The sequence below is a fragment of the Actinia tenebrosa genome, unplaced genomic scaffold, assembly GCF_029948245.1.
Source record: "Actinia tenebrosa isolate PJP-AT-01 unplaced genomic scaffold, QUT_ActTen_1.0 PGA_scaffold10__47_contigs__length_13832649, whole genome shotgun sequence".
Lineage (NCBI taxonomy): Eukaryota > Metazoa > Cnidaria > Anthozoa > Actiniaria > Actiniidae > Actinia > Actinia tenebrosa.
Genome location: NW_028292570.1, coordinates 10,062,046 through 10,089,423, shown reverse-complemented (window position 1 = coordinate 10,089,423; position 27,378 = coordinate 10,062,046). Strand labels below are relative to the sequence as shown.

The 27,378-nt window shown below is 35.6% G+C and overlaps 1 protein-coding gene across 1 annotated transcript; it reads right to left on the bottom strand.

The window, feature by feature from the left end:
- On the bottom strand, positions 1–26,827 carry LOC116308932 (uncharacterized). The gene is made up of 15 exons (XM_031719452.2): positions 26,371–26,827; positions 20,687–20,863; positions 19,567–19,617; positions 17,072–17,185; positions 16,638–16,717; positions 15,323–15,428; positions 13,623–13,683; positions 12,924–13,018; positions 11,904–12,047; positions 9,229–10,022; positions 8,356–8,600; positions 7,630–7,752; positions 6,610–6,754; positions 4,997–5,090; positions 1–4,366 (listed from the first exon to the last, which is right to left on the bottom strand). Exons 1-15 carry the CDS (start codon positions 26,473–26,475, stop codon positions 3,356–3,358), a joined length of 3,345 nt encoding a protein of 1,114 aa, XP_031575312.1. The 5' UTR covers positions 26,476–26,827; the 3' UTR covers positions 1–3,355.
- Between the last annotated feature and the right edge of the window lie 551 nt (positions 26,828–27,378).

The window sequence follows — 27,378 nt, the reverse complement described above, 5'->3', positions numbered from 1 at the left end:
CAAAGCGTATCACAGTTTATTTTTCTATGCAATAAAGTATATTCTACAAGTCTTCAATTGCCCCCTTTCCCCATAGGTTATAAATATAAAATTGTCGAGCACACATTATTGTAAAATTATGAAATACTGAAGATCTGACGAAACAAAAGAACATTGTACATTTGAAATACCATTGCACGCTCTGCGCGAGTCGAAGTAATGAGCAAACATCCGAATGGGTGGTAAGATAATGTTATATCGCGTGCCAAATGGCTTTCTGCCTAACCAATCTATGTAAATGAGATTCGCACCCGCCAATTACAGTGCTTGAACAAGGAAGCCAATTGAGTGTCAAGTCGTGATAAAAATTTTGGTATACAAGATGAATGGCTTCTCTTGCAACGCAAATAATGGGATAATTTTGTACTAATTAATTTCCCGTCATGGGCCACGCGTGATGTCATTGGACGTGATGATTTCCTCTTTTTAACTGATAATCCTTGAAAACATAAATAAGTACAAAATTCAAAGGAATCTTTTTCTTAAGAGAATGTAGTTTATATAAAATTAAAGCTCAATTTGACGTGTTTACGAATATGGAGGCCATCTTGAATTCTGTTTTAATCAAGACATTATGGGATGCCGAGGGGGCAAATATTGAAAAATATATAGACTGCACAGCTGTCAGGGTAGGTTGTTTTTTCATACATTTTTACACTTTTCATTAAGAAGCAAATCTAAAAAGTAGTTAAATTGGCTGCTAACTGTAACAATATGCGCAACACCAAGACTTCAAATTATTTGAAAACGTAAGCCCGCCACTATACGAGTTTAGAAATTTTCTACGTGTTTTCCCCCTCGACATCCCATATTAAATCACGATGGCCGCCGTATCAGTAAAAAGGTCTATTTGACACCGTGCTGAATGGGTGTTCTGCAGAGCAGTTTTTCTTGAAATTTGTCTTCATTAAAGCATCACTGAGCACTAGTTTCAGCTAACTAAACAACACGAGAACAAGCAATGGCCCTTCTTAAAAGTATCATGGAGGGTAACATGGAAATAAAAAAGAAAACAAACTTTTCTCCATGAAATTTGTGGCATTTATTTATTATTTTTCATGTTAGACTCGCATTCGATACAATTTTAAGACGGGTGTGACATTATGACAACCAATTGTGACTTTTTTAAACATTTCCTGATACGTTGCAATGCTTATCTGCAGAAAATTTGGTTTGTATTTCCAAGAGAATGTAAAAACAAACGACGTAGCTGCCATGTAGGTCGATATTTAAAGAAAAAAACTATTGATAACCAATATAGCGGCTATGATGTCACTTTAGCGCAAAGAATTCAATTCTGTGTACACAAAGAAACAGGCTTTGTTACCTAGTAACACAACCTATGTATACGACTTCTAAATGTATATATTTACATCACGTTAAAAAAATAGATATAAAATCTTGATGTTTTAAGTGTTTTTCTTTGGATGGAGTGATAAGTTAAAGACAATGAATGTAAAATAAAGAGGAGAAAAAGATCGAAAAAGGTCAAAAATAAAGGTTGAAGTGCTTATAAGCCTTTACACAATATTTTCAGAATTGATTCTTTAGATTGTGGATAGTTCATTGTGAAAATATTTCGTCATTTGAATGTCGGGTCTTTGAGATACGAAGGTTTGTATTCACAATATGTTAATGACTATGACGTAACACAAGGGATCATTTAATATACAACACTGCACTCGTTCTGGAATACAGTATTCCAAAAGCATCACCCCTTTACTCGTGACTCACGTAAAGGCTCTTACAAATTTTTTTTCCAAAAATGTCCAGCGTTCAATACAAAAAGTTGCCACAAAATAACTCAAATCCCTTATGTTACGTCATAGTCATTAACATATTGGAAATATAAACCTTCGTATCTCAAAGACCCGACATTCAAATGACGAATTATTTTCACAATCAAATATTCACTATTTAAAGAATCAATTCTGAAAATATTGTGTAAAGGCTTATAAGCATTTTAAAGGAAGGTCAGACCCTCGTCAGTGTTATTTCACATTTTGTGAACATGTTCTAAAAATCTCGTGTCAAACAGATATCGATATGATTGCAACACAAGCATTAGCAACATACACAGACTCGTTGCAGCTCTTTTCTAACACGTGTGAAGAAAGACAGTTGCTGATAATGAGCAATGCACAACTGGGTCGGCATAAGTTGCTAATGTCTTTGACTATTTTACAAGCGAAATGACGACAAAAACCTGGCCTTGTTGGAGGAAATAACAAAAGGCCTTACGAGAAAGCGTGTGCTAAATCCCCCAACATGGCCGAGATGATAACATGCAAGCCAACAATTGAGAAACATTGACAAATGAAAAAAATGAAAGATATCGTCTTAGAACGAGGGACACAAAACTAGTAACTTCAGTTTCTGTAGCAATAAGAAAATTGTAAATTATGATACGGTCTTATTCATATATATATTTACAATAAAGAACTCTAGTCTTCCCTGCATTTGTCATTTGCCACACCTTTGTAAGGGTAGCACCACTTGTCTCCTAACGATAGAATCCAGAATCCAAAATATCAGACTTCGAGTCCATCATTCCTTCAGTTGGATTCCTTAGTAAAGGGGAGAGTGTAATGGTTGCTACTAACAACAACAACTGCAGGGAGGACTAATATTAGAATAATTCAGTTATTTGTAACATTTATAATTGATGGAATTTCAGGAGCAGACGAAGGTAAAAAAAAAAAAAAAAAAAACAAACCAGAAACTCGTGGCTTATCAAAGACCCTGAAACGTTCAGTCGAACTGTTGCTAAAGAAGTTTCACAATGGATGTTAGATGGCACAATTCACCTTTTCGGCGCTAGCTTGAATTGTGTTACGGTCACCCAAAAGTTCGTACATCGTTTTCGGATTTTTCATACAAATTCACTGACTTTAAAGAGAAAATATAGGTAGATTTCTTTAGTTAGCTATCTTAACAGCAGTAAGAAAAGCTTCAATCAAGCTAGAAAAAATGATTATTTACTTGTATTTAGAGAACTAACTAAACATTAACCAAGTAAATAGTTCATTTAGAGTCAGTACATTCGTACGGAAATTCGAGAATGCCGAACTTTTTGGTGACCGTATCACAATCTAAAACAATTTATACCCCGTGACGGCTAGCGCCAAAGAGGTGAATTCTTTGGGAAAGCTGTTTAGTGACACAATTTTGAGGTGCAAGAGCAAAAAGTGATAATACTTTTTTTAATAAAACTTTCTCTCAGGAAGGTTTGCACTGCACAACTCACAACTCCCGTATTTCCACCAATTAAAGATTCATTATATAAGTAGATAATATAGATAATTAAAAATAGATATTAATAGAGCATATCTGTACCATCCTGTAGCTGCCGATGTCTCCTGTTATGTTCTTGGACACACCCAGCACAGATGCGCTGCTGTCGACCAACAGGAACCTGAAGGCAGCTCTCACAGACAGGTCTATCAACGATGATTCTGGCTGACACAGCTCGAAGATTAGCCGGTGCTGAAGACTCAAGGAGGGGCTCTGAATGCACCGAAGTATTGTCATGGTACCACGGCTTCCGTGGAGATATATTCGAGTTATTAAGCGAAGCTCTGGCTTGTTGTATTGATTGGTACGAGGGAGGGGAGGGTCGGTAGCTTGGTGGTAAAGCATCGAAAGGAACACGCCCGGAGGAATGAGAGGATGTTGGTGTTTCCATACTACCATAAGATCTTGATCTCAGTCCTGTGTCTTTACCTACATTGAATTCAGATGCCCCTGCATAATAGACTTTCGATTGTCTTGGTTGCTCCTCTTCTGGGCTGACATAGCTCATAGGGTCATATCCACCTCTTCGAGCCACCACATAGCTATCACCTCTTGTAGGTTGAAGATAAATCGTAGCTGATGAAGAGATTTTTCTTTCCGTTGGTCTTGGCTTTGTTGCTTCGCTATCACTGGTATACGATCTTGAAACGTTTATATTTTTCTGAACAGTCGAAGGATTTTCGAAGGAGAACTTTTCAGAGGGTGAATATCCATTGATATGGGTGGGTTGGTGGATACTAAGCCCCATCATCCTGCCCGTCATGTCATCATAATGGGTGGGGCTGTAACACATAGAGTCTGGTTTGATCTTCTGAGTACATTCATTTCTTGATGGGTTTATTTTATTCGAGTAGTGATTTGAAGATACTCGTTTGGGTTTGATGGGAAGAGTACATGACATGGGGTCTTTGAGTGAGTGGTATTCCTGGTTGATCCGAGGATCTAGTTTAGGAGATGAATCCTGTCTTGAATGAAGTAGAGTAGCGCTGGAAGGGGACACTTTGTGTAGGGTAGGTTGATTACGTAATGTACCCTAGAACAAATACGAGAAGGTAAAATTACATTACCATAAGAATTCCAAATGAAAAACAGAAAGTGTAAACAGGTATGTATAAGAATCACTTGTTAAGATGTTATATTGGGAGTAAAATGGTGGAAACAGAAAAGTACGAAAGAAAGAAAGAAAGAAAGAGAAAAATGTCAAAAAAACTAAAAAGTTATTAAAAAAAAAAAAAAAAAAAAAAACAGATAAAAATGAATGTAAAGATGTATGAATGAAAAGGAAGACATAAATCAATATCTTATCACATTTTTTGAAAGAAAGAATGGAAGATGCTAGAAAAGGAATAAGGAAAGAATAAAGACTCGAGTAAGTAGAAAGGAACGAACGAAAACTGAACAAAAAAGAAGAGAAGGAGAGAAAGCGCGAGGGAGGAAGGAAGGACGTTTATTGACACTTTGGCCATGTTTATTCTCATGAGAAAAACAATCTTTGTTTAACCCGTATTAATTTTATCCTCAAACACTTGAGCGCGAGGCTGCACTTGGTTGAATCTATTGTTCAAACCAACATGTTCCCCGCATGAAAAAAAGTAAGGTCTATGGAAATTTAACTGATCCACACACAAGACAGACAATAGAAAACAACTAGGTTAATCCTTACATATTGCGCGTGATTCTGCTGCTGTTGTTTTAAGATCATCTCGTCTCTAATCCTCTGTTGGCGAAGAACTTCGTCGTCTTCTCGTTTAGCGAGTCTACAAGAGATTTATAATACATCAAATAGGATATATGAATGAAAACGGGGGATATCTCTTCAATCTCGCTCTAGCGGCTAACCACACAGACCAGTTGCTACAGCAACGATAAAAACAGAGACCACTAGAACATTTTTTGTCAATTATATTAATACTTCGAAGATGGCTGTAATAGTTGAGTGAACAGACATTGATTAAATCACGTTAAATTAGACCTAATTAGCCTTGGTGCAATGTTTGACCGTTTCAGACAAGTCATTCCCTAGAGTATTATTTCTTTGTTTAACGGTTGTGCATGAGAAGACACATAAGTATGGATATAACTCAAACAAAAAAATCATTCTCACGTGAATGACACGTGGTCTGAAATGGGAAAAAAATTGCAGCACGTATCAGAGCAAATAACAACTTTCAATGTATTTTTACGAGTCATTTTTAAAATTGTTTTTCAGGCTCTTAGACCAAAATAATTCATTAATATAATCTTTACAATGCAAAACAGTCAAATTACATGACTTTCTGAACAATATGTTTATAATGTTGATGCATTTTTATGAGTCATTACTAAAACTGTTTTTCTTGCTCTTACGCAATAATAATACTATAATCAAAAAACTCAAAACAGCCAAATTACACTACTTTCTTAACATATATACTGCTTATACGTTTTTGTTTTTGCTATTGAAAATAGCATGCGCCACCGGGTTTCAAGTTTGCGCTCCAAAAATTTAACGAAGGAAAAGAGTTTTATATGAAATGAGAAATGACATAGGACAAGACGCACGTGAAGTAGAATAAATGCTATAGTATATGCTACAGTTTATTTGTTCCATGCATCAAATATATATTATCCTTGTCTTTTGAGGATTCATTTGTGGATAACACACCTGTGGCCTTCGTAGATTCAAGATCAATTTTAAATTAGTCATTGTATTTTTTCTTAGGGATGAAAACCGGAAAAACGGTGAAAATGTTCGAAGGACAGGAGACAACGAACAAGGAACAGCGAATAGCATTATTTTACTGCTGCGGACAAGGATTCGATCCCCAGACTCGCTATCACATGTGAGTAGAAGAGATACCTAAAAACTAGTGTGAGCTGCGTCGGTGTTTATAATGAAGCAGTAACGATAAAAGGGTAAATTTTACACCGTGAAAAGACGAAACAATGAAAAAAAGGAAAAACGAAAAAACTTACTATGTGAGAAAAGTTGCTTCTCGCAAAAAAAATAAATAAATAAAAATAAATAAATAAAAAATATAAATAAATAAATAAATAAATAAATAGATAAATAAATAAATAAATAAATAAATTCATTCTAAATTCCAATTCGATCATGGAATGAGGGCCACAGGTTTGTTAGCCACTGGCCATTAAGTACTACCCTCGTAAAACTTACAAAGGAGATATGTTTTTATCTGTCTTTGCTCCAAACCAATGCACTTGAGCTCGCAAATTAAGATGTTCAGATTTAAAAGCCGTAATCATATAATCAAATAAAACCTATCTTTTACTTACTTGGGCATATTGTCTACATTAGACACGGCTTCGATCTTCTGTCTCAGTTGTCTGATCTTTAATTGGCATTGATCCTTTTTGATGACTGCGTATTTGCCATTATTGCTTGACATTCCAGATATCTCTGTTGCCTTGCGAAATGATGCTGAGTACATGATACACATCATATGTTAGTAAGGTAATTGAACGATAATGAAGGGCACTAATGTTTGCGCATGTGCACGAGGACTATTCTTATTTGTTAATACTGAACTTGTAGCATGGGTATGAAAAATTATTCCTTGTGCGCATGCGTACCAGGATTCGTCACATTGGTGAATTGGTACCATGCTCTATTCTCTGATAAAGCACAGTAACAAGCTATTCTCTGAAAAATACCGAGAACAAACTAGCAATTCCTAAGCCCCGCACTAACTACCTTAAAACGGTTTTGGGTACAGTGGTGCGGTGCTATGGAACAGTCTGCCAAATGATCGGCAAAAGGCAAACACCCTAAGCAAATTTAGACAAGGTTACGTTAAGCTTATCACTTCTTAGAAGTAGCATTAATTTGCACAGCACTCATGGAAAGCACGTGTTTTTTTTTTTATAGTACATTATTTAATAGATTTAGCAGTTTTAAACTATAGTATAGATTTAGTATTAGTTTTAAGATTTGTTTATATAGTTTTTTTTTAAAAAATCCTGATGAATTTACCGTGGTTAAATAAATAAAGTTATCTTATCTTTTGAACCAATAAGAGCACACATAGCAAGGTTACTATTGAAGAAACAGAAAACGCTCACGTGTGCTGTTACACCACAAAACACTCAGGGATTGGCAGACCACATAAGCACGAAGTGATACGGAAGAAAGTTATTTTTACATCTTTTATAAAATACAAATTAGACTGACCGCCGAAATTTTAAATAAGAATGAGAAATACAAAGTGCGCGCGTGTGTGCTCTTATATAACATGCGCCATCAACCAATAAGAACGCGAGATTTGGAAAGTTATTTTATCAAACAATTTTACTTACTTGCCGCCTCGGCGCAAAAGCGTAAAGCTGACTTGTAATCACGAGAATTCTCTGCGTTTTGAGACTGTAGAACCATGTTATCACCTTGCTGTAAAAGGACTTCACATTCCTCCGAAGTCCGACCTAAACATTCAATTTATAATAAAAAAACATTATTAAAAGATTAGAAATCATAGTCTATACCAGAGAGTTTAAGATCGTTGTTTACGGCAAACGGCAAACGTCAAACGTCATATAACAATTGATTTCTCGTAAATTAGACAGTTTTATTGAAGTGGGGTACCAGTTAGTGTGTCCGCACAGTAAGACAGATGACTCTACTTTTATTGATCAGGTGTATATAACGGTTAAGACAGATGAACCTACTGTTGTTTATCAGGTGTATGTAACGGTTAAGACAGATGAACCTACTGTTGTTTATCAGGTGTATGTAACGGTTAAGACAGATGAACCTACTGTTGTTTATCAGGTGTATGTAACGGTTAAGACAGATGAACCTACTGTTGTTTATCAGGTGTATGTAACGGTTAAGACAGATGAACCTACTTTTATTGATCAGGTGTATGTAACGGTTAAGACAGATGAACCTACTTTTATTGATCAGGTGTATGTATCGGTTAAGACAGATGACTCTACTTTTATTGATCAGGTGTATATAACGGTTAAGACAGATGACTCTACTTTTATTGGTCAGGTGTATATAACGGTTAAGACAGATGAACCTACTTTTATTCATTCTATTGGAAGATGATTTTGGTTTATGTCCTCCATTCCTGAGGGCGTACAGGGTGTGGCTGTACTCGACCAGATCCTCGTCACTACCCCCATGGTTGGTGTCATTAGAGCTGACTGACCCCGTAGCTGATCCAATACCACTGTCATGGCTGGGGGACCATAAGTAATCATCTGATTGGGCCTGCTCGTATAGGCGTAGTAGGTCTTGTTGAGTTATGGTGGCGTCCGGGTTTGAGCTGGGATAGGAGAAGGAACATGTAACGTTAATAATGTTTCATCGCAACGCGCTGATCGAGACAACAGTCGGACATGCGAATCGGGAAATACACTACCGTCAATGAAATAAATCGTTGATGGTGATGATGATGTTGATAATGATGATGATGATGTTGATGGTGATGATAATGTTGATGATGATGGTGATGATGTTGATAATGATGATGATGATGATGATGTTGATGGTGATGATGATGTTGATGATGATGGTGATGATGGTGGTGATGACGTTGATGATGATGGTGATGGTGATCATGAAGGTGATGATGATGATTATGGTGGTGATGATGATGATGATGAAAATGATAACGGCATATTTACAACAATAACGAAATTGCGAGTCAAGTTGAAAGAAAGTCGCCTAATGTAAGGGAAGGTATTTTTTCATTGGTGGGGGAGGGCTGGGGCTTCAGAAGGGAGGGTCATTAGCAAAGATTTGAACTTTTGTGGGGGGTTAAAGCTTTTCATTTTTACGAAAACTAGTTCCTTGTTTGTAACTAAATGACAAGGGGGCCCACCCACCCACCCAATAGAAAACGTATCTTCCCTAACAACACCTTTATTTGTACATTAATCAATCAACCTCACCTCAACTCCATGGACCCTCGTTCTCCATTCGACACAGTCGAAGCATCAGAAGGTCGTCTGTCCTTATTCTTCTTCCTGGATGTCTTGATATGTGTAATAGCAGTAGCTGGCTTCATAGCCTGTATAATCGCACTCCCTATCCTTCTCAGTCCTGTCTTCTTCTGTTTGTCTTTACCAATACTCGCTCGCTTTTTTCTTTTGAGTGTCTCCGTCACGTCAGACCCAGTACTATTCATGCGCGTCAAGCTAGGCTTCTTGCGCAAAGTACCATCGTCTAACGTATCACACGACTTACTTCGTCGAGATCTCGGGGACTTCTCGTCTTTTATCGTCTTGCTGTCGGTTCTCCGAGACCTTTGATTATCGGAGCTGTCATTTGCTTTTAACGTACCGCTCTCATCATCAAGCCACGTGGGATGAACACTAGTGTGATTATCACGTGCTTTCAAAGTATCATCGTTCCCTTCAGAAGTTGACAACCTCTTTTCAGACTTCAAAGTGCTCATATTACTCTCTGAATCAGTTCTACATATATTATTTTCACAATTACTCGAGTGCCTCTTCCGCGGCCGAACACGCTCGCCATTATATCGGAAAAATTCGGAGCTCAGTCGTCTGCTCTTCGGGCGTGAGTCGGGCGTTCGGACAAAGGTACCGTTGTTGATTAGTACTTTTTCTTGCGGAGCGGTGGAAGTATTGACGGGTGTTCCGTTAGGGTTGGCGTATAGTAGTAATAGGGGCTGGTAATGACAGCGACGACACTTCTCTTGTATGACTGACCAATCAGGACCGATCTACAAATATAAGGTCACATGATCACTAACATATAACGGAACACAGGATTGGCTAAAAGAAAAATCTTTAAGTTATTAAAGTTCCTGTTTCCGGCGATTGCGTGAGCTGCTAATGCGTCATCTTTCACTGGTGTGGTCATGTGTTCAAGCCCTGGACCAGCCATCATATGTGAGTACAGTGTTGTTTGTTGGTTCTCTCATGTGCATCGAGGGCCTTTGTCCGGGATCTCCGGTTTTTCTCCCTCCGCAAAGAAGCAACTCCTAAATTCATATTTGATCATTGGATGAGGGCCACAGGTTTACTAGCCACTGGATATTAAGTGGTGCCCTCGTAAAGCAAGGACGTTTTTAATGCAAGTGTTAGTGTTTATCAAGCTTCTATCGAGACTTTTTATGAATTCATAAAATAACATTGTGTTCGTTGAATACAAACTCAAAGTTATTACTCAGGGTCTCATTTCACCATAAAATATTCACAAATACCAACGGCAAAGTAGTAAGAACGAACAATTTAAAAGATGTACAATTTTTCAATGTATTGACCTCTTACAAATAGACCCCTTACAGTATGTCGGAATGCAGCTTAATTTGGAGGACATAACAATAGGTTTCCAATTCTAGTTTTGTTTTGTCCTCCAAATCGAGCAGGATTGGCGTCACATGCAAGGGGTCTATGCAGAAATACTGTTATGTTCCTTTATTGATCAGACACAATTACTCAGGGCTAGCCTCATCTCAGTGTTAAAATTTTCTAACAATAATTTGTATAGGAAATCGCACGATCTCGAGTACAATTTGGAAATTAATAGACACGAGTAATGTTTTGAAAGTTCTTGTAATTGCACGAGCCTTTAGACGAGTGCATTTAAAGAACTTTCAAAACATTACGAGTGTCTATTAATTCCAAATTGTACGAGACGGTCATGCGATTTTTTGTTAATAGTTCACTCAACAAAATTTCAGTAAAAATGCGAAGCGGCGCCGTTCATCGTTGTCTATTTGACGGCCGATTTTCAGTCCATCGCGCAACTGAAATGCATAAAAAAGATTAGTTCTTACGGCTTTAAAATTTTATTTATATGTTTTTTAAGTACAAAATGATAGAAAATCATTGTTTTGACATTGTTTTGGCCGTGTTGCCATAGCGAATTAATTCGGTACTCCTACGGAGTACAATTAACGCTATAATTGTACTCCTCTCGACCAATCAGAGTCGAGTAATTTTGTTGAGTTTACTATAAAAATAGTAATTGTATTGTGGAAGCATTCTTAAATCGTCCATTATCCTCCCTCCCTGAATAAAAAATTCTGTTATTAAAGAAAAGAATGCAGAACTTCGAGATACAAACACCTCGAAATTCTAAGGACTTTAATAGGGACATTTTTGGAATTTAGGCTAACCCTGAGAATCCAGAAGTGGAGTACAGTAAAACCCCGCGTGTAAGAACCTAGATTTTTCCAAGTCAATCTGAACAGGTTCTTATATAAATGGTGCTTAACATGAAATCAGGCTATCTAGGTTCTTAAATGGGTTCTTAATTTTTGGTAAAAAAGAAAAAAAAAAGAGTATTGGTGGGTGTGGCATTTTATACAATAAATAATTCACATATTTTCATGCTAGCTGTACTAAACAAAAACTGTTAGGTAGTAACTATTTAGATCTTATTTCATGGACACAAGTTAACCACTCTAACATACATAGTACTGTATTTTATTATTTACAACAAATAATGGAAATTAAGAACCTTCTTTGACATTTCAGCCTGAAATGGTTCTTATGTGAAGGGTGCTTAAAATGAAATGTTCAGCCTGACAGGTTCTTCAATTTTAGGTTCTTACACGCGGGGTTTTACTATATTACGAATGGTGAGGCAGCCTTACCTCTTGCACTCGGGCATCATCGAAGTATATCCATGTTTTTAGTTTACTGTGAAAGACGAATGTCGAGTAGTGCTTGCCGTAGTATGTTACTATGCCAACCAGGTTGAGGGACGCTCGATGAGCATTGTACACATGATGAAACAGCTACAGCAAGAAAAGACTTCAGCATCAGCATTATCACTATTACCATTAACATCATTGTTTCACTGTCATCATCATCATTACAATAAGCATCACCATCATTATCAAACACCACTGCCATCGATATCATCATCATCGTGGCCATTATCATGACCATCACCATCACCATCGCCATCAACAACATCATCTTCATCACCATCACCATCAACAACACTACTAACATCACTAGCATCGATATTATCATCGTCATTGCCATTACCATCACCAACATTACAGCCATCAATATCACCATCATCAACATCATCATTATCAACACCATCAACACCACCACCACCACCACCACCACTACCATCGATATCATCATCATTGCCATTACCATCACCAACATTACAACTATCAATATCACCATCATCAACATCATCATCATCAACTCCATCATCATCATCACCATCAACACCATCATCATCATCACCACCAACACCATCATCACCATCACCATCACCATCACCACCACCACCACCACCAACACCACTACCACCGATATCATCACCATCATTGCCATTACAATCACCATCACCAACATTACAACCATCAATGTCTCCATCATCATTACCAACATCAACAACACAATCATCATCATAATCAACATCAAACACCAACACAATCATCACTATCATCGACAACAAAATGTCAATGTCACCATTATCGACATCAACAATGTCAAGATGAACATCGATATCACCATAATCATCATCATTATCATCGTCATCATCATTATCATCATCATCACCATTATTGTCAGCATCGCCTTCAATATCATCATTAAATACGATCAGCATGTACGGACGGACGGACGGACGGAGAGAAAGACAGACTTACATATGGTAATTTTAAGGTTGTACCAATACACTGTAATACTTCTGCTATATGATCTGCTTCAGGTGACTCTGAATCCCAGTTGAGACCAACACTCACTGAATACATCCAATAAAGAACAAATAATTAGAGACAAAATAACAACGCCTTTCACTAGAGTGGTTTCACGGTAGTCATGTCCTTGGGAACTTTTTTTTCTTTGAGATATGAGATATGAAAAATTTTAAAAATAAACAAAAAAAATCTCTCTCCATGAAACATTTAATTGCGCTTGTTTGCAACATGGCTGCCATAAAATCTATTTTGATACAAGGTTTCATACGCGGTCTAAAACAATGATACATACGATTAAAATGACAATACATTGGTCTTCCAAACAATGAAACCTAACGTACAGCTTAACAAAAGAGGTGCTTTACTATGGGGCAATCAAAAAGCAGGTTCCGAAAGGTGCGGTCTTTCTCCTTTTACTGAATTACCACTGTTTTCATTGCTACGCGCTGATTGAGACAACAGTGGGGAAATGGAAATCGTGAAATAGACTACCGTCAATCAAAAAGAATAGACACAATGTCTAGACAGAGAAAATGTCGTGTGGTAAGGCACGTACACAACTGAAGACACCCCCTGAAACAATTACAGCGCTCTAATTCACTGCTCATCCAATCAAAATTCACTAGTTAAAACGCATGGTCGACTTACCTATTTCTGGGCAGTTGAGTAATGATCGTTGAACTCTTATATTCTCATCACATTCAGGACTCTGATAAAACAATTACACCACAACTAGATTAGCTATAGAACTCATAGACCTGTTTCTATGTACAGCTATTTCAAAAAAGGTTGATGAAGGTTTTGTTGGAAGTTGCATACGGAGCCCGACCTTTACTATGGGCAATGTGAATCCAAGCAGCGAAATGCCACAACGATATGGAATTTTCCCAAACTTTATCTGCACGTTTTTCCGGCATAATTTCTTCTGTGTTGACATTATTTACAAATGAATATCTTACATATCAAACTGAGTAAGCAATATGCAAAATGCAACATGCAAATGCAACAAGCAGCATGCAACATGCACCACGCAACATACAGCATGCACCACGTAACATGCAACACGTAGCACGCAACACGTAACACGCAGCATGCAACATGTAACGTAACATATAACATATAACATGTAACATGTAACACGCAACCTGCATCATGCAACAAACAACAACATGCAGCGTGTTTACTGTACCAACTTTGTTATATAGGATAACACTTGACAGTAATTCAACTAATACGCTTATGATTCCTTTAACGTCTGATGTTCATTAGCCACATGAAAGCCTAACTATACAGATGTAGTTACAAAGGCATCATTTTCTCCTCAGTTATTTTAAGACCCCCCCAAGGGCAATGTTGGTTGTCTCCCTGGAAACAACATTGTTTAGGGGTGTCATTTTAAGGGGAATACTCTTTCATATTTTACGAATATCCTTTGCGAATAAATAGCTCTTATTAACCGAGTGCGAGGTCCGTACCGTAAGTTATGGACCGGGTATTTTTCACTGCCTTATGGCCCAAGCGCGTAGCGCGAGGACAATAAAAAAGGGGGGGAAACGAGGATCCATAACTTACGGTACGGACCAAGCAAACGAGGTTAATAAGATATTTATTATATGGCAAGGCATTGAGATTAAAAAGAGGCGAAGCAACAAAAAGTAAAGTTGGAAGGGCTTCCTGTACGTGCCAAAAGTCATGTAGTGTTTGAGTTGCTCAAAAAGAGAAGTTTTAGTTTACTTTGAATGAATTTAGCTATAGTTTAAAGTTTTCTGAAATACTAGTGACCGAAAGAGAGGCTTTCCTTTGCAAAACATGCAAATGCAAAGCAAAAAAGGCATCAAAAGAAGACCTCAAGAACTCAACATGAGATTGAGAAGAAAACTGTCGTACTTCAAACTTCAAGATATTCACAACCAAGATGAAAAATACTACATCCTTCCGTTTGTTTTCCCGCCTTTTATTGGGAAAAAACTCAAAAACTGTCTCCAGAAATGAATGAGAAGTTTTGGAAAAACTTGTATGAAAGAGTTGTCGCTTGTTTGATACGTTTTACATTAAATGCCAGTGACTATCAGTTATCTTTGATTATTTATTGAAGGTTTCCCGACGATTTTCATCGAGAAATATATTTTTTGGATGAATATTTTAATGTTTTATAAGATCATAAGTACGTACATTCAGTGAACCATTTCATTTTTCGGTCCGTACCGTAAGTTATGTACCGCAATTTGACCAATCATAGCGCGTGAAATTACCTTGCCATATAATAAGGATAAGTTACCGAGTGAAAATATCCATTAAAACTAAAGATATCTCAACACTTTTGTCCTAGATGAGCCTATGAGACTTACAGCACAATCCCTAGTGTCTTCTCCAGTCATTCTTAATAATGTACCAAAGTGTTTGGTATGATTATATTCTTCACCTAGAAACTTCTCGATCCTTCTTGCTTTGGCGCTGAAATAAATTAAACATGATATGCTTTAGCAAGACCTTTCTTTACAAGTGCATTGTTTTCTTTTCAAGACCACAGGTAAAGTACATCTGGTATTCCGGAGTTTATGACTTTGATGACACATAAAAGATAGACTGGGAAAATAAAGGAAAGCTCTTTCCTCGTCTTCCATTGATAAGTCTATCTTGGAGCAGGCGTAACTCGGTTGGTTAGTGCGCGACCTTGAGAGCTTGAGGTCCACGGTTCGATCCTTAGGATCTCCACGTCTGTTTCGACTTCTCTCTAATCCGTGTAGCTTCAGCTTTAAATACTCTTAAAACAGAGCACTGATGTAGAGAGGGGGTAAAGTGCGCACTGTCGGCTTCCATTGATAGCAGTTGAATTTCAACTGAAGGAACTACCGACGTTAAATATAGGTACTTTACTCAAGTCCCCTAGAATTTGAAATAAACTTTAAGACCCTCGCTTCACATTGAAAGTTTTAGCTGAAACTCGTGTGCAACGGCGTTTTACGGGAACCGGTGTTAAACTACACGGCACAAATTCGTCCCCAAACGTCTTAGCAACACAAGTTTCAGTCACACGAAAAGTTTCAACGTGTAATAGGGCCTTTGCGAATAAGGATTTATTTTCATTTAAGGCAATATTTATACAGGCACATATAATTTAGCAAAGCTAGTTTAAATAGAGTCCTGATAAATAGTTAATAATATGTTCACATATTTATATTCAAAATATATATATTTGTATTTTTCGATTCAGGTATACTTAAAACCCGTGCGTTCTGATTGGCTGTTGGAGCGGGCCGTATTTTCGAACTCCGACCGCGGCCCAGTGTCCTAGGATACCAGATTGCTAAGAAACAAGACATGATTATAAAAACAAGCGGAAGTAAATGAAAAAAAAATTGCAATAATTCACTGTGATTTTCAACATTTCGCGAATAACGAAACTTAAAGGTTAAAACGGCTTGTTGTGAAATTGTTTTATTTATTCCCGCCAGTCAAAAATATAAAACGTACCTACTGATACTTTTTTTAAAGCCAAGAACTCTCGAGTTTGCAGAATATTGAGAATCACAGCTAGTAATTACCACTCTAAAGTCAGTCCGGTCAGTGAAAAACTGTTACTTTAGTCCCTACATTCAAGACCTTAGGCATGAGTTTTCCCTACCCAGACCTCCTGGCCAGTAAATGGCCTATATATCTTACCATAATGCTGATGCTGACACATAATGAACTGTCTGGAAGAATGGAAGTGGTTCTGATTGCTCACCACAAGGACACACAGTCTGGAAGGAAAGGGCAAGGTTGCTATTAATCTCTTAAGAACAATATCCCAATATCCCAATATCCCGTTTGTTTGTTTCTTTTCTTTATAATTTTTTTTTTCTCCTTTTTTTACTCCCTCTTTTTTCTTTCTCTGGAAAGACTGGAAAGAGCATAGTGTATACCCCCAGACATACAAATGTCTGTAAGTTTGCCAATTTTCGACTGAAGTTTTCTCGGCCGATATAACACCTGACATAATGAATCTTTTTAAGGTTACTAAAGTGAGAGTGCTTTTGGTTTTTGAACTGAACACATTTCAATTTTCGGCCGCCATTTTGGTAAAGGGTCTATTGCTGTGTTAATATGATCATTACCTGTTCTATGATCTGCATGGCAAACTTCTGGTGGGTTATGCAGTGCTGTGCATTACAGCCATCATCAGTTTCATCCATAGCTAAGTGGAAATGCATGCGGGATAGGATAGTTTCCTGTAGATGTGAAAGAAAAAACATTAAACACTAATAAAGATAACATGAATGAATAAACTTCAAGAGTGTAACACACGACAGTTATAATACTGTATTAATAAAAAAATCATACTGATAACCAAGTGGCCCTCATCTTTATTGCTGAGCTATAAAATGTCTTTGTTTTTTGTTTTTTCCTCCGCGACAAAATAGCAAAGTTGCGCAATAGTTACCCAGAGGTCTTCAGGAACTTACCCATAACTTAACAGGAACTTACGTATCTGCTATAGGATTCCCGTCTATAGTCCAATCAATTATCATGTACCAGATGTCAATCAATGTCACTATGTTGTCAAGCAATTATGAGATGGCGGAGCTAGCAGATCCCGTGGAAGAGGTTATTGTCTACGCATGCTCTAATTTCGTTGACCGGCGTAATTCAAGACAGCCGAACTAGAAATATTAATTTATGAATTTCGTAAACAAGGAGAAGATAGCGAGGATTTCGAAGGATTATTTCTAAGAATTTTTACTGAATTTCATGGGCAAAAGCTTGTGTTTTGGTCAACTATTCATGATTCATCTACTCGAACAGTATTTTCTGCACGAACAAGGGAAGATCGATGAGGAGAACAGGGTTTCAAGAGTCAGAATTACGATAAGCGATAGTATAAAGCAAATTCATTCAGCATGATTCGTTATTCTCTTAAACTTGACAATATAGTCTTATAACCTATATTTATTTTTTTTTAACTGTTTTGGTTTCATAGTCTACTCACAAAGGAACATGAGGTACATGTCAATATTTATTTTAAGATTCTATTTGATTTAAGCAAAATAAATAATTTGCTACGCACATACCAGGGCATGATATTTGCCGTTCGAAGCGTTATGATCTCTTTAATTTGTCTTCAAAAAAATGGCGATTCAATAAAAAATATCGCCGGATAAATTATAAAATTATAAAATGTAAAGCAATTATGAGAGAGGTTTTGAGCAAATATCAGCCTGTATTTACGTTTTAAATGAAGCATTTTGATTTTAAAGCGAGCCGTGCGAATTTGCATGTTTTTGAAACGTGTTACTAATTACGTATGCGAAAATCAGGAACCCGGAACTGGAATTGAAGTTCCAGATTGAGTTATTCGACGAGTTTGATGAGTATGGCATAAACGCTCTGCCTACAAACGGCTTTTAACACTGTCGTTCGAAATTTTGCGACTTATTTTTACTTCTCCTTTAGATGTTACAGACTCTGATACTAGTAAACCGTCCCACTCACCAGGGTCTGGTTTATCACTACTTCGAGACGTCACGAAATACTTTATCAGTATTTTTAGGAGCTTAACCAACTAAATTCTCCATGCATGTTGAAACCAGGTCCTCCAGGTATCCCAGCTTACCCTGGAACCAGGGTCTAGGTTTTTTTTAAATCATGAATAATTAATGAGCATTTAAACCAATCGGGTCCTTCAAATCCATCACGTGCATGGATCTTTATACCTGATAATAGTTCAACATGGATATATTTTTATTAATACTTTGAAATCTTTATAAGGACCAAAAGAGTACAAGAGCAAGACACGAATAAGGACCCTAAATGCGCATTAATTATTCATGATTTTTTGAGGTTGTTCAATAAAATCGCAGATCGTGTTTTATTACGTCTTAAACCATTTGGCTACGCTTCGTGGTTTTTAAATAAAAGATTCATCCTCATAGTAGTACATACATATCCTTGATTTCAATACGGGATCTCTAAAAAAGAAATTGCTATTCCAGAGAGCCGAACATGAATAATGAACAACAATCCAAAGTCATCTTTAGCATTCTATAAAAATAATTACTTCCTATCTTAAATTAATATGTCATATAATAGATTATATGATTAATCCCAAAAGACTTTAGGCTTCTCTGCCATCTAGTATAATCGGACACACGGTTCCAGCAGAGAACTGCTCCCTTATAACGGAAGCTGTGTTTCCCAGCTTTAGTATGTGGTCGCAGTACAAATACATTATAATACCTTAATGGTCAATTTACTATTTTACAATAACTTGCAAACTTCTCGCGCGCTGATTGGTTATTTGTTACCATCAATAAGAGGACAGACAGATAAGACTGACGTCAACGAGCGCGCGCTCTTTCTGTCAGTTGTTTTGATCAGTAAAAATGAGAAGTTTTTATCGTTTTTGTTATTGGAAAAAACAAATTGACATCAGTCTTTTATGTCTGTCCTCTTATTGAAAATGTGATGACGCAATTTATCGTCACGCAATAAGAGGACAGACACATGAAAATTGATATCTATTTGTTAAATTTACTAAAAAAAAATACTTTTTTGCAATTAGGTGGATGTTGAACACGAAGCATTTTAAATGAAAATAATTAGATTTACTTACAAAGCATTCAGCAGCATCATCCATGTCACCCATTTGGAACTTGCGCTGGTCCTAAATAAAATTGAAAAAAATTAGGACAAAAGAATGACTGACAAACCAAACGACTGATTATTGATTAATGGATGAAGAAAACTTGAAATGGAAATTTTTTTTTTTTTTTTTGGTCAAATTCAGACAATATATCATGTATGATTGAGAAGAAATATGTGGATAGAATACAAAGAATCTTATTCTCAAGAGAATGAGAAATGAGGGAATACTTCTCCCACACATGGACTGGTACTTATTTGACTTTTAACTAAAACTACAGACAAGTCTGTGAAAGAATCACGATTACTGTATTGTCCTGTGCCATGACTGTGAAAGTGTTGTGTTGTGTTCTGATTGGATGAAAATTCAATCAGAGAAGCACATTGGTGTGTGCTGCTAATTGACCATATCTCACCAATGCAATCCAGGTTCAATTCTAGGGCTCATTGTCGTATGTATACTGAGTAGAGTTGTTTGTTGGTTGTCTCCTGTGCTACAAGGGTTTTCTATGGTTTCTCCAGTTTTTCGTCTTCCACAAATATCAGTTTCTAGATTCTAGTTTGATCTATTAGTAGCCTTATCAAGTGGGTTGTCAATTAAACCTATTATGCTTTCCATCCACTCTGGAATGCTAAATGCAATAAATTAGATTTAGAATCCTATGTTGAAAACAAACTTATCTATTACGGCGCTTGTCAATCACGTGTGAAATCGTATAATTTGCCATTATGACGAAGTAGGTTTTGGTGGACATCAATCAATGCGCTTCCATGACATTTCATAGGCATGTGCCCTTAAAACCTTTGTGTTTTCCGACAGTGCTGGGAAACACTTTGATTGGCGTCCACCAAAACTCTATTATGTCTCAAAAACAATTTTCACGATTTCGCGTGTGATTGATCAGAAGTGCTGTAAGTTGTTGTTTCGTTATAGTAATACTACCATTTGTGAGCTACTGTGAGGCATGGTGTGACAACTAGATTTTGAAAAGTTTTAGTTTGTTGCAAACTTCAAGTTATAATCTTTTCAAAACCTACTTATCACACCATTCCTCAGTACGGCAGCTCGTAAAAGGTAGTAAGTAACATACTTTGAAGGTGTTAGCCATAGCGATTCTGAGAGCATCTGGAGGTAGAGCATCATTATTGCTGTACTGAAAATCTTTAAATATGTTCTGTAAGGCACAAAATATGCAGCTCTTTCCCATACAGAAATGACCCTTGATTTCACGGAAACTCCTCCTGAACACATCTAAATGCCAAAACACCTGGAATATACCAAAGAAAATTCCCAGTTATAAGCCCCTTCAGTTATAAGCTCCTTCAGTTATAAGCTCCTTCAGTTATAGACCCCTTCGGTTAAATCCCCCTTTGATTATGAGCCCCTTTGGTTATAAGCCCCTTTAGTTATAGGCCCCTTTGGTTATAAGCCCCTTCGGTAATATGCCTCTTCGGTTATAAGAAGCTTCGATAAAAAGCCGCTTCACTTCAATCATAAGCTACTCCTGTTATAAGCCCTCACAACTCAATGTAAAGTGCCCTGATTATATCCATGTAAAAAGGGTGCTATGTAAATCATTGATCATTGATCATAATCATTATCATTATTGGTAAAAGCCCCTTTGGTTATAAGCCCTCCCGGTTATGAGCCAACTACTGTAGTGTGCTAACGCAAATATCTAGGTTGTCTTTCTCATACAAATCCTTGTAATTTCAAAATTTGTTTCAGGTATTTGTGCCATAGCAATGAAATTTGGCGCAATTATTAATGTGAGCATGTTGTTTCATATGCCGGCCACACTTCAGCAATTAACACAAAAATATGAGAATGTATATAAACTACCTATTGAACTGCAGTTGCAATGTATCAAATTGAGCTGATCCTTGCAGTATATCAAGCAACTTATTGCAGCTGAAAATTAAAAGACTCAGAAAAAATTCTGAGTCTTGAATGGGATCTATATTGTCATAATTTGCTTGTAATAATCATATGATCATAACCATCACAGCATCAAGACAGAACAATGGAGATCTAGATTAGTCTAATTATACTAGATGCATACAGTTGATCTACTCTTAGCCTATGATTATCAATATACAACATAAAAAAGAAGTTAGGTGGTAAGAATTATGGGTGGATACAATATTGGACAGTGCAACTGGAAATAGTTGATTCAGAATGCAAGCATGCAATAAACACAAAATGCACTTAAAGGATTGCACAACTTCGACTGGTACATATTTGGCAGACAGTTAAAATCTTATTATTTATATCTAATTATTTTATCTTATTATCTTATTTCTCAATGTATGGACTTCTCACAAATTAGTTAAGACACAAAAACAACAGTAAAGTAAAGAATGCACAACTTCAACAATACAAACACTGTGAAATTCCAAAGTCCTTCACTACAACGTGAATATATAATATTCTTAAATAAGTACAGGTAACAGATAATTCATAACTGGAGTAATGATTCTAAATTCAAGAACACGTCATGATCTAGTAGTGTAGGAAATTTTTGAGTGATGTCAAGGAAAAAGGCTAGCACATAGGATGTCTTTACACTTGAACGACTTATAATCAAGTCACCAGGATAAGGTCATGCAAAGCAATCAACCATTCACCAACGTTGTGTATGTGACAAAATCCATTGATAGAGTTTAGTATGAGGTTCAATGAGTATGAAGTGCAATGAGGAGAGATATCTTACTGATGCACTAATAACAGGAGAGATTTAACAAATTGAAGTCAGTTTTCTATGGGTTTGTACTGATCGATTTGTTTTTTACTTTAACAATTTCGAAAAAAATTAACAAAAAGACAAGTAAAAAGTTTGAAAACGCCGTTTCATCCACTCGCTCAGTAAGCACAAGCAGGTTTAGCCTCTAATCGAAAATGGGTCTAAGCCAACCACCGCTTGAGAAATTTCCAAGTTATAGTAAAAATCTTATTTAATAACAGGAAAGATATCTTTTGATGCTTTAAAAACAGTGAAACGATATCCCTTGCAAAAGAATATTTTGGGAATAATCATTAAAATCTTCTCAACTAAAGATGAAAGCTTACCAAAAATATTTCAGTTATAGAAACATAGCTTTATGTACTCAGAAAAATTAATAGGTAACTTTATCATTTTTGTAAACAATATTGTTTAAGAATGATTACACATTATTATAACCTTCTTAAAATTCAAGAAATGTGACTTTATGGCTTGCTGCTGAAAACACTTAACATAACTTAAATCTTTACAATTTACTGTAAGCTTTCAAGTATGGCTAAATTAAATACTTCAAATTGTTACAAGTTTGTCAAGATTAAAAAACTATTATAAAGTTGAAATCAATAGTTCTCCAGAGATCTGATAAATGCTGATAAAATTCTTTAAATGACATTTAAGCTGGAAAATATTTCAAATAATTGCACTTGACCTTGATTTTTAACAACAAGAAAAAAATTTTCTGTCTGTCGACTTTTATTTGTCATTACAGATGGATATTTTACTGTCTTGACTGCAGATGAGAAAACTGTCTACCTGTCCTGTTCCATATTAAATGTCTAATAAATTAATGATTAGCATATTTTTTTGTGACTAAATATTACAAAATGAATTAATGTGACTTGTGATTTATAGAGTACAAATATTGCAATATTTATGAGTAGCATAGATGGAGTAGTGGTTTACTGCTCGCCTCTCACTGCTGTGGTCCGAGTTCGAGCCCTGGCTCAGACTGGATCATGTGAATTGAGTCTGTTTGATCCCTTGTTGTCTCCCTTGCCACAAGGATTTTTTCCGGGTTCTCCAGTTTCCTTCTTTTGCAAAAAGCAGCATGTGAGGTGATTGTTGTATGTTGTAAAATAGAATGTAGTGGTAGTGCTTGTCGAGGGAACCTCAAGGAAGAGCTCAATACAGGGACTGATGGTTGTAAAATATAATTGAAAAATATACTATCATCGTAAGTGATTTTGTTTAAAAGGTTAAAATTATTACCCTGCCTTTAAAGATAATTAGTTTTAACAAATTAGTAATGAAATATTTTTTTTGAATTTCTTGTAAATTCTTTAGCACAATATATTCTTCCAAATTTAAGGATTAAATCACGAAATGGGGTAAATTATTAGCAAACAGGGGTTTTAATTAAAAGTACTTCTTGTTAATAGTGAAATATATTTGCCTGTTGTCAAAATTGAAAAAAAAAATTGCTGGTTATTAAAAGAAATGAAATATTTGCAGTCATTAGCAACATAGTTTTTAAGGTGTCAAAAAATTTCATACAATTATTTAATTATACTAAACCCATGAAAATCACATGAAATCATTATCTCTATAAATGCCAAAATCTCTGTACTGCAAACAGCAGAAAATCCCAGGCAATACATACACAAGAAGAAAAAATAGATATGAAGTTTCAAGCAGTGGTTTGTGATAATGATAAATCAAAACCTAACACAAATATTTGATTTTATAATATTTTAGTTCCAGTGGTTTTAGGAATATATCTTTTTAGAAACCACAGGAAGTGTAAATAAATAGTGAGAAAAATCTGTTATGATTAAAAAATTACAAACAAAAATTCTGATTCAAGATTTTCAGTAATTTCGTGTTGTGAAAATCTAAAACTTTATCCTTTAAAAATTTTTTTGTAAATCAGTGTAGTAATGAGTCTCTTTACAGTATAATTTTTTTAGCAATTTGATGTTTCCAAACATTTTTTTTTTTTTAATTTATGTTTTACCAAGGAAAAGCTTTATTCAGTAAAGAATTTATTGTAAATCATAGTAATAGTAACGAGTCTGTTTACAGTAGCAATTATTTAATAATTAATGTCAACAGTTAATCATCATCTACTTACGGGATACTACACTGAAGTATGAAGTTTTTAGGAGTCATAAAAAGTCATAACAAGTCATTAACAAAATAATAACATCTGTAATTTAAATTTGAATTTTTAATCTTGTGTTAATAGAGCAAATTTTAACACAAATTAGGTAATTTAAAAGTATTTGATTAAAAGTGTTTCATGCTAACACATTCTTAATTCCAAGAATTTTGAAAATATAGTAAGTTGGGTAATTCAAGTCCATAGTTTAAGCAATAATGTAAAGGATTGCATTGAATAGTATTTTGATTTTGTATTGAACAAATGATAAATAAAACCAAACTTTTACCTAAATTCATATGGATCGTAAACAACTAAGGTTTTCTCTAGCAAAGTAGCAGAAGATTTGAAGCAAAAAAAGGAGGGATTGATGCCATAATTTGAAGTGCAGTCACTTGTGTTGTACAATCTACAAAGGCAGAATCTGTCAAGTGTTATTTTTTATGTTAAATGAAGCAGAGGTCACTTAACGTATGTGACAGGCAGTCACAATGCATTGATTAAACAATATAAAGCATATCAACATACGGCCCCAGTTACTCTACCCTGTGTAAACAAGTATGCTGAAGTCAATAGCAATTAAAATCCCACAATTTCCTACATTATAATCTAAGTCAATGGCCTGCGCACGCTGACATAACACAGTAAAGTGCTTTTATCCTCATTAAGAGCTGTTATTAATATTGATTAATGCTTAATTACTGGTGTGCGGCATCTGGGCAGTAGTAGTTTTAAGTAGGGAAGGGTATTCATTTCATGCTGTGTAAACAAACATATATCCAGAATCTCTCTCCCCCCTCATGCAATATATCTTTCCACAGATTCTAAGCATTAAAACATCATTCTCGCAATTTTTATACATTTATCATGAATGAATTTGTGAGCTTATGGTTAGAACAATTTATTGTCTTAAGGCCAGTTTAGACGGTATGATTTTCGCCTACAACTATCGTATACAACACGTTCGCGCTATCCTATAACTCGAGTCGTCGCGTGTAAATCAAGCCTACAACTCGCCAACGACAGACGCGTGCAACACGAAAAAAGTTGTAGGATTTTAAAACATATTTTTAAAAAGCTACGACAATCGTAGGTGTCATGACGCGAGCGTGTTGTATACGATAGTTGTAGACGAAAATCGTACCGTCTAAATCGGCCTTAATAGATTGTGCAAGAGCATCCTTTCCAACTTTATTCATAGAAATACTTCTGCATAACAAAGGAAAACCTCCATGCTTGAGTTAGATTCTTTGTCAATGCAGAACACAGGACTATTTAATTCTTCTTAAACGTCCTTTGCTTCAAGCTAAGCTTATTCTTTGTGACCTCACGTCTTTATATCAAATAATATAATACAAAAAAGCCTTTTCTTCCACAAACACGCTGTACTATCCCCTGAATTATTTGACAAAACGACCCTTAATACATTCACTAGAATAATCCTCTCAAAACACAAATATATATTAACAAAACTTAGCTATGATATAGAAAAAATTATAAACAAAACATACGACTCGGAGTTCATTCAGGTATAAACAAAGTACAAAATTGAACCACGTATACAAAAAAATATACTAAGAATTATAACTACTTAGAATAAGCAAGAAATACTATTCCAAAATGCTTTAAACTTGGTAGACTAAAAGTTCTAACATTAATCTAGGACGCAATACTAGATTTTAAATAAATAGGGACTTAAAATTTCCTTTTTGGATCATGTTTCGAATACGTATTTTACAAATCAATCGTCAGATAAAGAGAGTTCGACATTGAGTTTGAGTCAAGATTTTTAGTTTCTAAACATTGAGAAGTTTCTCGGTTTTGTTTTAAATGCTCAATAAACTTAGAGCTTGATAAAATACCGAGAGATTTGACTAGTTTTTGTTTAGCTTACCTGGACGGCTGAGTTTAAGAAGCAGTTGTTTTGACCAGGATTATTCAACAGTCCTTTATTCTGAGCCATTGACATCGTTCGCTCAAGTCTTTCTTCACGATTCATTGTTTAAAAAAATAACCAAGGGCTTCTTCTTACTTAAAACGAGTTGTCTAACTGAAAAATATCTATTTAGATCAAAATATCCGAACTCTTGCAGCTCTGCCACTTCGTAAAGTTGTTTTAATTTGACTTTATGATTTTTCTTCGTAGTGTTGTGCAGTTGAAGACTCGCTAAACTTCGTTACAAAGAATCCAAAAAAGGTGATAAAATTCCAACCCAAACTCTCGAATCATTTCTCTATTCCCTTATAAATGTGTCTCGTAGGTGAAAAGCTTTTTAGTTGGTCTTAAAAGCTGTTAAAATCCTCGAAAAAGTTCATGGTTTCCAGACTAGTAACCCAGTCGCCATGTTGTATAATTCGTTCAGGTATTAGAAACAACAGTGACGTCACACACTCAATGCAGAATATTTTAAATATTTTTATGGATTTTTGGATTTTTTTTAACCGTAAAAATAAATAAATAGATTTTTTTGAAAACATATTTTTTTACAATATGTTACCTAGGAGATCTTTATGTACAATTTTGAATAAGTGCAATAAAATTTGAACTTTCGAAAATTACCAGAATACTTCAGTGAAGATTATTTTTTTGGCGCTAAAATGTTCAACGTTACATAACTTCCAAAATTGTACTTCAAATATTAGAAGCTATTAACAGTTAGTTATTCAGCAAGTAAATAATCTTTAATTGCAAAAAGCAACTTTTTTGTTGCTAACATTTTAATTTATCATTTTTTAGGTTTGTGGGCACTCGCTCCTATACGGTTACCAACTCTTCATTCTTGAAAAAAAAATTATCTACCAAAAAAAAAGCTTATGATTCCTAAAGAATATTTCTGAATAAAAATTAACATGAATGAATCTATATTAAGGGCAAAATGATTTCCGAAAAATATATCAGCAT

Bases quoted from the DNA above. Each gene is read 5' to 3' on its own strand.
- LOC116308932 (XM_031719452.2), bottom strand. From the start codon at position 26,475: ATGAATCGTGAAGAAAGACTTGAGCGAACGATGTCAATGGCTCAGAAT. The intron at 13,684-15,322 runs GTAAGTCTCATA...TTGTTTTATCAG, and splicing joins AAGACACTAGGGATTGTGCT to AGTCCTGAATGTGATGAGAA. The intron at 6,755-7,629 runs GTAAGTAAAATT...TCATGTACTCAG, and splicing joins CTTTTGCGCCGAGGCGGCAA to CATCATTTCGCAAGGCAACA.